The sequence below is a fragment of the Amblyraja radiata genome, chromosome 4 (assembly GCF_010909765.2).
Source record: "Amblyraja radiata isolate CabotCenter1 chromosome 4, sAmbRad1.1.pri, whole genome shotgun sequence".
Classification (NCBI taxonomy): domain Eukaryota; kingdom Metazoa; phylum Chordata; class Chondrichthyes; order Rajiformes; family Rajidae; genus Amblyraja; species Amblyraja radiata.
The window spans coordinates 78,091,565-78,103,876 of NC_045959.1; the positions used below are offsets into that span (position 1 = coordinate 78,091,565).

At 41.5% G+C, this 12,312-nt stretch overlaps 1 protein-coding gene across 4 annotated transcripts in view; it reads left to right on the plus strand.

Annotated features, from left to right (window-relative positions):
* Window positions 1-583: 583 nt before the first annotated feature.
* Window positions 584-12,312, plus strand: part of nkain3 (sodium/potassium transporting ATPase interacting 3) — a 492,740-nt gene continuing 481,011 nt past the window's right edge. For all 4 annotated transcript variants that reach the window (XM_033019791.1, XM_033019790.1, XM_033019792.1 and 1 more), the window contains exon 1: window positions 584-905. In XM_033019791.1, the coding sequence (XP_032875682.1) occupies window positions 852-905 (54 nt within the window). In that variant the 5' untranslated portion in view covers window positions 584-851. The remainder of the gene's footprint in view (window positions 906-12,312) is intronic.

Here is a 12,312-nt window from a genome sequence, read left to right on the forward strand (position 1 = left end):
CAGCTTTTTGTGTCTATCCTACATATTTTTAATTTTATGTTTCAACACCTCTTATGACTTGCATTTCATTGATTTAACACAATCCCCTCTTATTTTCTGCCTCTAGCTCACCGCTATTAACCAGGCGATTCTGGAAGCAAGGATTTTCTGTTTTTATTGTCGTATCCGAATTTACCCGTGTGGTGCTGAACTAATTGGCGCTTGAATAGAGAGCTGGTGCCAATTTACAGCAGCCCATTATTCTTACACATTACCTAGCACCCAAGATTATCAACGGGACCCTCGCATCACAACCTGTCTCAGCGCGAATTCTCACCCGCTCCGCTTTTATCGCCCAGTTCCTTGAAATTCCCGATCATGCTCAATCTCTGGACACCGTTCCCGCCCAATACAAACTACAACTGCCCTCTTTGCAATTCTGTATCTTACACTAACCCCTCCGTTTTTTCCCCCCCAATTAATAATTTTTTTAAAGGAAACGGCAGCCCCGCCCATAGCGTCCTGACGAGTTACGTTTCAGGAAAAACCCACCAACTCAATTCAACTTTCTTTGACCCAGCCCATAAATCCCGGCCATCCCATCTTCCCGTTTCATAGTTGTCTTCCCCGGCAAGCGAGCGGATCGGGCTTCGCAATCGTACAAGGAGGGACTCGAGTCCTCTCAGCCGCAACGATCCCAGTGTTGTTGGATTGTACCAGCCTTCTCCCTGCCTGCTTCCCATTATTTGCAGCGTGTATATGGAGTGACAGCTCACACCAGACTCTGCTGATCAGACCCTCTGATTGCTGTACAGAAGGTGCAAGAAGAACCCCTTTCAAATTCTTCCCGCAAGACTTTTCCTCCGGTTGGAATGGGTTGCTGCACAGGTCGCTGTACTTTAATTTTCCTCTGCACTTTGCAGCTGGTGAGTATTCCACCCCGACCCATTGTGTTTGGATCGTGTGCCCATTGCTTAGAAAAACGCCGTGGGACGTTTGAAGGGAGTTGCCTACTTTTAGATTTAATCAGTGGCAAGACATAATACATGCGGTTGTTTGCTTAAATCTATGTCAGTATTTATTGCCTGCACAGTAGAGTCAGCATGTCATGGTTAATATGTTTGATATAATACGATGTGTGCGTGATGGAGCACATCAACTTAAAGCTAAAAATGACAGTACGGTACACCTAGTTCCCAGTGTGGTTCGTTAGCAACCTAATGCCTCGTAAACCAAATATCGTTCAGCGACTGCCCTTGGTTTGGTCTCGCTATCCTACCATCTCTTTGTTGTGTTGAATTGCGCTTTGCCGGGTTGTTGTCTGTGTGGTGTGAAGATGGATTTACAAAAATCATGCCTGTTTGTTACTCCTTTTGTTTTCGCCACTGGTGCTTTGAGCGGCGCTGACAGTTCAGTTTGTGTGTTTTGCTGTAGTGCAACTATTTTTTTTTAAATGATATCAAATGGTTCTTGTAATCTCTTTCCCGACTTCACCCCCCTCGAAATCACCAGACTGCCGCCAATGACTGGGAAACTATACAGCAATATCGCGAAGGAAAATAGATACTGGTTCACTGGCTCGAGTGCCCCTTCCGATACAAGGCGACCGAGAGCCTAGGATTGGCCGGGGGGGGGAGGCGACTGAATGTTGGCCTTGCGGCTTATTGCCAGCAGCCGCTTGTCCCACCACATCCAACTAATTGTTTTTTTAAGAATGCTGTCAATAAATAAGGCAAACTTCCTCGTCAAATTTCTCTTAGATTTACTAGATACATATCTTTTCGACACGCATTCTGTTGTAGGGACCGGTTTGGTGCGACTGTGTGTGTGTGTGTGTGTGTGCGTGTGTGTGCTCTGGTCTAAACTGTGCTGTGGGTCTATTTCTACACGCTCGCTGGTTGATGTTTGACGGCGCACATCAGCAAAACACCGAGCACCAGAACAAACTAGTAGTTCTCGGCAGTAAGCGAGTTTTAGGACACCGCGAGATAGAACGAAATGACGGGTTTGGGTAAATACCCTGCGAGGCGCGGGCTGCTCACATATGTATTGATCTTTCTATAAGAGGGGGAGCATCTGGCTGTTGGGAGAATAAAATGAATCCGCACCGGATGGATAATGCAGCTGACAAAGGCAGCGATTGCCCGCTGAACGCCTGCTGGTGTGAGCAGGTGTCGTCCTGCCAATGCATTTTGCACCTGGGATATTCAGACCTAAAGTATACCATGCCTTTTCAATGTTCTTCCCTGGTAGTCAGTTTGACGCTCAGATTATATATAGGCTTTTATTTTGGGAATAAATATTCAAGAAAGAGATGATATATCCTTGACATTAGAAACCGTTTATCCTTTGTTTTTGGCTCGGTTATCTCGGCTTCTGGTAAAGGATGAGAAATGAATCATTTCCAGACCAAACTACCAACTAGACCAGATTAGCAATCCAACAACATCTGAAATGAGTGGTCAGGCTGGTGTTACAGGATGGCGTGCAGGACTCAAAGGCCGAAGCTTTGGGTCAACGTTATTAACTACATCGTTTCTGTCAACCCTCCCTTTCCCACAGATCCAATTCGAAAGATTTGTTTTAAAGTAACTCTTATGTCTTATAATTTCCACACCCGATCGGTTTACTCAGGCTGAGTGAGGCTACAGCACTAACCAAGAACCAAACCTGGACAGCACTAAGGGAGCACTGAGTGGCAGCTTGATCATCCTGGGCTGAGGTTTCAGGGAGTGAAGAGTTTGGGGAGGGTCGACTCGCAATCCTGCTCATTCTCGCACCGTTTCCATCTATGATCATTAGGTCGAACTCAGTCCCGTCTATACTCATTCCCGTCAAAGGAACAGTGTAACTAATTGGTCTCCATTATCAACGGGCTGATCATCGACACACTCCTGCTCAATTTGCCTCAGTGTCACGTATGTTGGGTGACCAGTTGGGTGACCATTCTTCGTACTGTCCAAAATGGAAGTTTCTGTCTTCTGTACACCTTAACATCCTTTCATTTATAGTATGTTACATGATAGATGGCATGGGTAGGCAGGCTGCCAGAACATTTTTCCCAGGGTGGAAATGTCACAAACTAGAGGGCATAGCTTTAGCATGAGATGGATAACTTTTAAAGGAGATGTGTGGGGGAACTTTTTCTTACATTGCCTGGAACGTGTTGCCAGGGGTGGTGTTGGAGTCCGATACAATTGATGTTTAAGAGGCTTTTAGATGGGCACATGGATATACAAGAATGAGGGGATATGGATCATGTGCAGGCAGATAAGACTGGTTTGTGTTGGCACCATGTTTGGCATAGACATTGTAGACTGAAGGGCCTGTTCAGGTGCTGTATTTTACTAAGTTATGTGATGGGAATATTATCTTGATGGTATCCATTTTCAATGTACTACCATTGCCAAAATCAGCTGCACTGCTGGCTGGCTGACAGGAGGACTTAATATGAAAGACACCAATCTCCTCACAGGTGTGACTACTTTCACAATCAGAGCAAACCCCTTGCACTAATTGTAGGCAATGAAGTGATGGATGTGATCATTGTGATTTGAAAAAAAGAACTGATTAGTAATAGTTGAGCAACCTAATTGCAATTGATTAAAATAGAATGCAAATGATGCACAAGTGCGTGCAATTTAATTTAAATAGATTTTGTCATTACCATCTTGTACAGAAATTGAAAATAAGACTACTAATCTAACTGTTCCTTCACTGCTTCTGATCTTTTGCTCTGAGTGCAAGTGTCATCATTTGGAAAAACATCTCAGCAAAAGTTATATCAAAGGGGACTTAATGCAGAGAAAGAAACTGTAAAGCAAACATTTCTTTCACTTTTGTTCTTGTTTTGGAAATTGTCTTGTATGAGTGCCAACAATAAGGTCTTCTGAGTTTATGGATTCTCAACACATTTTCTCATGTTGCTTCTGGAGTTCCACTGCATAAATTATAATAAATCAACAGATCTAAACTTTTTGGACATTATGATATTTGGTTAGGGCTAATCTATGTTGTTTAGATTGATACACTTGGTTAGTGTTTTGATTTGCTTGCTATAGTCACTCAGCATGTGAATGGAAAATTGAATAGAAAAAAAAATGTATCAATGTGCTTGAATTGTTTCAGAATTATTTAATATCTATGTTAGAAACATAATATTCACTGTCTACTTGGTGTAACTGCGCTTTGGAAGTTGCTATACTCTAGATATCAATGCACAGCCTGTTCAGATTACTAATATTATTGTTGGCACATTAAACAAAAATATCCTATTAAAATCTGTACTGATTGTTGTCTTTGCTATCATGCATTGATCTTTCATAAGAAGTTATCCTAAAACTGTTGTTGATGTTGGCACTTCAGCTTTTATAGATTTCTGTTGATTGAAAATTCTATTGGTCCTGAATCCTTTAACTTTGCTGGATGTCATAATGAAAGCAGATTGAAGTGCAGCATTTCAGTTAGTGCATATGCATTTATAAGCAGCAATTTTCCTGTATGAACAAGCTCAAAGATATGACTGCTGAAGCAGCCAACTGATTTTGACTATAGTTTGATTGAATCAAACTACCTGAAGGGTAAATTCTGCCGAGAAGCTTTCTAATCACAATTAATTTCATCATATTTTTTTAGAAGACAATCTTTGGTTATAAATACAAGGTTAAACAGTAAAACAACTTGCTTAGTTTCCTTGTTTAAGAAGGAACTGCAGATGCTGGAAAATAGAAGGTTTACAAAAATGCTGGAGAAACCCAGGGGGTGAGGCAGCATCTATGGAGCGAAGGAAATAGGCAACGTTTCTGAAAAAAGGTTTCGACGCGAAACATTGCCTATTTCCTTCGCTCCATAGATGCTGCCTCACCCGCTGAGTTTCTCCAGCATTTTTGTCTACTTAGTTTCCTTTTTTCCTTTGCATTTCTATATATTCTGAATAGATGATTTCATATATATTGTTTGGGTTCAGTTGAATTGTTGTGGAGATGTTTGGTTTCTTTTCAGCCTTTGGGCTCATGAGAAGTTCCAGAATAAATAACCAAAAATTCATTTGAAACTTAGCTAAGTCCAATATCTTCTTGTAATATTTTGCATTCCTCCTTGGCGTTAGCGAACTTCTCAATTTGGTACAGTCTGCAAATTTTGTGTCATGTAACCTGTGTCCAAGGCAAACCTTTAGTACAAATAATGAATCTAATTATTCTTAGGATTAACCCTTGTGGAGCACTGCTTCTGTTTTCCTCCAGTATGAATACCTACCCTCTTTCCCATGTTCTGTAGTTAAAAGAACAGCATAGAAAAATAGAAACATAGAAAATAGGTGCAGGAGTAGGCCATTCGGCCCTTCGAGCCTGCACTGCCATTCAATATGATCATGGCTGATCATCCAACTCAGTAGCCTTCTCTCCATACCCCCTGATCCCTTTAGCCACAAGGGCCACATCTAATTCCCTCTTAAATATAGCCAATGAACTGGCCTCAACTACATTCTGTAGCAGAAAATTCCACAGATTCACCACTCTGTGTAAAAAATGATTTTCTCATCTCGGTCCTAAAAGACTTCCCTCTTATCCTTAAACTGTGACCCCTTGTTCTGGACTTCCCCAACATCGGGAATAATCTTCCTGCCTCTAACCTGTCCAACCCCTTAAGAATTTTGTAAGTTTCTATAAGATCCCCCCTCAATCTTCTAAATTCTAGCAAGTACAAGCCGAGTCTATCCAGTCTTTCTTCATATGAAAGTCCTGCCATCCCAGGAATCAGTCTGGTGAACCTTCTCTGTACTCCCTCTATGGCAAGAATGTCTTTCCTCAGATTAGGAGACCAAAACTGTATGCAATACTCCAGGTGTGGTCTCACCAAGACCCTGTACAACTGCAGTAGAACCTCCCTGCTCCTATACTCAAATCCTTTTGCTATGAATGCCAACATACCATTCGCTTTCTTCACTGCCTGCTGCACCTGGTTTTGTGGTTGCAGTTATGATTCTCATCCTGTATATTGGCTCCCTGAAGATGAGGATAAAGATAGCCCTGAGAAACTGCACCAAATTCAAGACATGAACAGCTGGAGGTCATAGTCAATGTACAATTAATGTGCATAGAAAAGAGGATGAGGTCCTCCAGAGATATCTTTAAGAAGTTAGGAAAGAAATGCAGAAGCAGAAACTAGAAGGTAATAATTTCTGAATTACTCTTTGTGCCAAGACTAGGCAAAGACAGGAAAGGAAGAATAGTGTGGCTTGAGAGAGAGGTCAAGGAAGAGGGATTTAGATTACTGGAGGACTGAGACCAGTTCTGAGAAAATATAACCTTTACTGACTAGACTGATTGCACCTTGCTGGGCTGGGACCAGTGCTCTCACAGAAACTTCACTTGTGCTGTGTGTGGAAGGTTTAAAATGATTTGACGGGGGGGTTGGGCACAGGAGGGAGCTTTGGAAAGTGGATAACAAAAAGCTGCAATCAGAAGAGAGAAATAACACTGGACAAGAAGTAGAAAGGTGCTTGATCAGACAAAATGAGGAAAGTACAAACTACGCTTTAGATAGTTAACAGTGCATGTGCAATGCAAAAAGCATATTAAACAAGGTGGTTGAGCTCCAAGTGGAATTAACCGATAGATTTATGATATAATGGTCATAACAGGACCTGACTTAAAGGAAGTGGTGAGGATACCAAGGAGCAATATTGCAAGGATATTTCAGAGGCGTGTAAAAGCCATGGAATAGTGATAATGCGGGACTTCAACTTTCCAAAACTAGGCAGGAATGGCAATCAAATTGGTGTGAAATTTCCAAGGTATGTTCAAAGAACTTTATTTGATCAATTTGTTTCAGGTACACTGAGGAAAGCAATATGGCAAGACTTGATTGTAAGAAATGAGGCAGGCAAAGTGCATGGAGTATCAATTTGTGACGTCTCGAAAGCAGCGAGCATAATACAATAAGATTTAGCATCGCTGTGGAAAAGGAATAGACAGCTCCAAGGTAACAAAAAGTCAATTGATGTCTGGCCAATTTCAATGAAATGAAAGAACAGATCTGGCCTAGATATGCTGGACTCAAAGCTTGGCAGGCAAAACCTTTTTGAAGAATGGGAAGCTTTCAAACTGGAGGAGTTTCAGGTACAATTCGTGGTACATTTGCATAAGGATGAATGGTAGAGAAAGTAAAGCTAGAATTCCTCAGAGGAACAAAAAGACGGCAGCAGAATGGGCATGTAATAGATGCCAAGTTGTTTGCACAAGTGAGAACCAGGCTGATTACAGGAAGTTCAGAGAGGATGGAATAAAGGAAATAAGAGAAGCAAAGGGAAAACATGAGTAAAGGTTGGCAGCAGGCATAAAAGGGAATCCAGAAGTATTCTTGTACATTTTACTGTCTTCCGTATGTGAACAGAACAAGGTTGTAAGCAGATGAGTGGGGCTGAAGAGAAAGAGTCAGAGTGATACAGTGTGGAAACGGGCCCTTCGGCCCAACTCACCCACACCGGCCAACAGTGTCCCAGCTGCACTAGTCCCACTTGCCTGTGCTTATTCTATATCCCTCCAAACCTGTCCCATCCATGTAGCTTTCTAATTGTTTCTTAAATGATGGGATAGTCCCAGCCTCAACTGGCAGCTTGTTCCATACACCCACCACCCTTTGTGTAAAAAAGTTACCCCTCGGATTCCTATTAAATCTTTTCCCCTTCACCTTGAACACCTCTGGTCCTTGATTCCCCTACTCGGGGCAAAAGACTCTGTGCATCTACCCAATCTATTCCTCTCATGATTTTGTATACCTCTATAAGATCTCCCCTCATCCTCCTGTGCTCCATGGAATAGAGACCCAGCCTACTCAACCTCTCCCTATAGCTCACACTCTCTAGTCCTGGCAACATCCTCATAAATCTTTTCTGAACCCTTTAAAGCTTGGCAATATCTTTCCTATAACATGGTGCCCAGAACTGAACACACTATTCTAAATGCGGTCTCGCCAAATTCTTATACAACTGCAACATGTCCTCCTAACTTCTATATGCCATATGCTGACTGATGAAGGCCAAAATACCAAAAGCCTTTTTGACCATCTTGTCTACCCGTGACTCGACCTTCAAGGAACCATGCACCTGTACTCCTAGATCCCTCTGCTCTACAACACTACCCAGAGGCCTACCATTTACTGTGTAGGTCCTGCCCTTGTTTGACATCCCAAAATACGACACCTCACACTTTTCTGTATTCAATTCCATCAACTATTCCTCCGCCCACCTGGCCAATCGATCCAGATCCTGCTGCAATCTTTCACAACCATTTTCACTATCTGCAAAACCACTAACTTGCCAATCTTGCCCTGCATGTTCTCATCCAAATCATTGATGTAGATGACAAACAGTAATGGGCCCAGTATCGAACCCTGAGGCACACCACTAGTCACAGCTAAAAATGTACTCATGGATCAAAGGTCATGGTTTTGGTTCTAAATGTATACTTTATCAGATGTGATAGGAGTCTCAGCAAACAACAAAGTAATTCAGATTCCCGGTTGACCTATAGATTCTTGGAGCAAAGAGGCTGGCTGAATTTAAGGTGGATAAATTGCCTGGTCCAAATGTGACACACTTGAGACTGCGGAGGGAATTTCAGAGGACTTGCTATTTATAGATTTGGTGAGGTTGGGTCCCCGATAGCTGGGAAATTGTAAATGTTAACTTGTTCAAAGAGAACTGTGTACCTTTACACAGAGAAACCACAGATGAGCCAGTGTAATCTTGATGAAGGGGTAAATTCTTGAAGAAATAACCAGCAACACAATTAGCAATTACTTTGACAGCAGTGGATTGATTGGACTAAGCTAGCATGGATTTGCAAATTAAGAAACAGAGAGGGAAATAAAGGTGATTTGCTACTTTTTATATGTGACAAGATACCATTTAATGGATTAGTCATCAAATTTAGACCATAAAATAAAAGGAGCTGCAGTTGCCTCAAGAGTAAGTAGGAGGAAACAGAGCAGATCAGCACGGTGTTGCAGCTAGTAGATTTGCTGCCACACAGCGCTAAAGACCTGGGTTTGATCTTGATCTTGGGTGTTGTCTGTGCAGAGTTTGCATGTTCTCTCTGTGACTGTGTGGGTTTCCTCTGGGTACTTCAGTTTTCTCCCATATCCCAAAGATGACAGGTGTATTGTTAATTGTCTTCTGTAAATTGCCCCTAGTGTGTAGAGATTGGGAGAGTCGGATAACATAGAACTTGTGTGAATGGATGATCGATGTTTGGCATGGACGGTGGGCCAAAGGGCCTGTTTCCATGCTGCATCTGCATCTCTATCTCATTTGGTTTCTCAATGCACATCAATAACTCAGACTTGGGTACACAATCCGCAATTTCCATATCTTCAGATGACTCAGAACTTGGAAGCATGGAACTACAAGGAGGAGCATCATAGACGAAAGGGCCTGTCCCACTGTACGAGGTAATTCAAGAGTTCCCCCGAGTTTTCCCCTGATTCGAACTCGGAGAATGTCCGTAGCGGGTCCGTAGGAGTTCGTGGATGTCCTGTAGCGGCTCGTACAAGTAAAAAGTAACACATGTTTTTTTTCATCACGAGTATTTTTTTTACTCGTGGACATTTTTCACAGTTGAAAAAACGTCACAAGTTTACCGGATTTCCCCGAGTACCTACTGTTATTCGTACGAGCCGCTACGGGACATCCACGAACTCCTACGGACCCGCTACGGACATTTTCTGAGTTCGAATCGGGGGAAAACTCGGGAGAACTCTTGAATTACCTCGTACAGTGGGACAGGCCCTTTAGAGATATTAAGCCCATCTGAAGAAGGTGGTCTGCTCGAAACATCACCTGTTCCTTTTCTCCAGAGATACTGCCTCACTCACTGAGTTGCTCTAGCACTTTATGTTCATCTTTGGTATCTGCATCTGCAGTTCCTTCCTACACTTTATGGAGATATAGAAGAGCAAGTAGAATGGATGAATAGGTGACGAATGAATTTAATACTGACAAATCAGAAGACGTGTTTTATACAAAGAATAAGATGTAATGTATACTGAAATGGCGGGTACAATTCTAAAAAGGAATGCAAGAACAGAGACAACTGGGATTATGTGTGCATAACTCGTTGAAAATGGCAGGACAGGTTGAGAAACTAATTAAAAGGCATAAGGCCACCTGACTTTTTATTAAGAATATAAGAGAAAGGAAGTAATAATGAACCTTCATATAAGACTAGCTTGGCCACAACCTGAGGGTAGCAAGTTAGAACAGATGAAAGGGCTTTGGAGAGGACACAGAAGACACTTATGGAAGTTTCCACGGAAGATGGACTTTGGTTATGTGGATAGACTGGAGAAGCCTTCTTGGCGTTTGGAGGTCTAAAATAAATATTTAAAACCCTGAAGTGTACATAGTCACTAGATGTAGATAAATAAATTTGTGGGCAGGCCAAAAGCCTAAGCAGTCATAGGATCATATAACATGGAAACATGCCTTTCAGCCCAACTGGCCAAGCCGATCAAGATGCCCCATCTACACTGGTCCCACCTGCCTGTGATAGGCCCATATCCTTCTAAACGTTTCCTATCCATGTACCTGCCCAAATGTATTTTAAATGTTGTGATAGTACCTGCCTCCTGCGGTGGCTCACTCCAAATACTCACCACCGTATGTGAAAAAAAAAAAGTTGGCCCTCTGGTTCTTATTAAATCATTTTCCTCTCACCTTAAGCCTACGTCCTCTGGTTCTTGATTCCCTATATCTGGGTTAAAGACTCTGTGCACTTACCCTATCTATCTGCTCCATACAGTTTCCTTGCCATTTAAAAAATATATATTGTAAAAGCTACACTTCCATCAAATGATTAATTGGGCACACATATTGGGGATGCTCTGAGGCCACAAACCCCACAATACAATTTCCTGACTAGTTGACTTTCACGTTGGTGCTACATTTACCAAGCTGCATATTTGTAAAATAAAAAGTGTCATTTGCGTAAAAATATCCTGATTTTCTTTATTGTGAGGGAATATAAATAGCTTAAAATTAATTGGCAAATTAGTTGAAATAAAAAAGAAAAAAAAAAAAGAAAACTTCCAGCACTTTAGCAGTATTTGAAATAAGAAAGAAACTGGCACGATTCCAGCTAATTCTTGCAACCAGTTGGTGCTTCTTGACATTGAATCTCAAAACCAATCTAACAATAGGAATATCACAATGCAGTGGCTAGTAAAAACAATAGCTGTAGTGACCATTTAATGATGTCTACTGCTTAACATGGATTCACTCTATTGGATGTCTTGTGAACTTATTGTTGGTCTGTCAGTGTGCTGATGTCGGGGTGGGATGGTACACAATAAATTCTACATTTAAATATGAATTGAAAGGTCGGCTTGCAAAATGATTATCTCGCTGCCTATTGTTGCCCCATTCCATATCACTGTGAAAAAGAGTTCATATATCAGCAGCGGAATAATTTGGGATTTGAGTACCTGTGGTGATTTTAGATATTGATATTAAACTTCTACTTGTTCAGCATATAATTCTTATATTGCAATACATGTTCAGTGTCTGTAAAAATAGATTTGCATACAACACATCAAATGAAATGCGTTGCTAACAAAGGTCAAGAACTGGCTCTTATTGCTAAACAAAGACTGGAGTATTGTGCTTCTTAGTATGAGATAGTCATGCTTTGCTCCCCATTGTTAAAGCAATGCTGTGTGCTCGTGGTGGGTGACATGTAAACAAACGTTAGTTCTCCTCCCTAACAGCTGGTAAATTTGAATGAAGTCCATGGTTACAGAAAGTGATTATTTCTAAATGATGAATATTTGAGTGTAAGTGGTGCCCTCTTTTGGCCCTTCCCTTTCAGAGTTAGCAAAGGCTGAAATCTCCTTCTGGAACCATTCAAACCTTTCAAATGCAAACATAATCAAAGGGAGTTAATATTAAGAAAGAATTAAACAAGGGAGTCTGCTGAGCTCGTACCCTTTAGCTTGGAAATGTGGTTTACATTGTCCAGATGGGTATTTTCCCAAGGGAAGACTCTTTCTTTCACATAATGCATCAAGTGCAGGTTTTAAGCGCTTGTCTGATATAAGGGCTCGAGTTGTATTATAATCATGTGAATGACCATTTATAATATCATAAGAAGTACTCTGCACTTATGATAAAACAGAGTCTACTTTGCATCTTTATTAATGGTGTTAGGAAAGCCAGTCTTATCTCCTTTGTCATTGCACTAAATGCCTTCTTGCACCCCAAGCAGCCAGATGCAGATTGGGAAAATCTGAATGCAGCTGACAAAGTCAATCCACTTTGAGCTTAGAATGCACCAG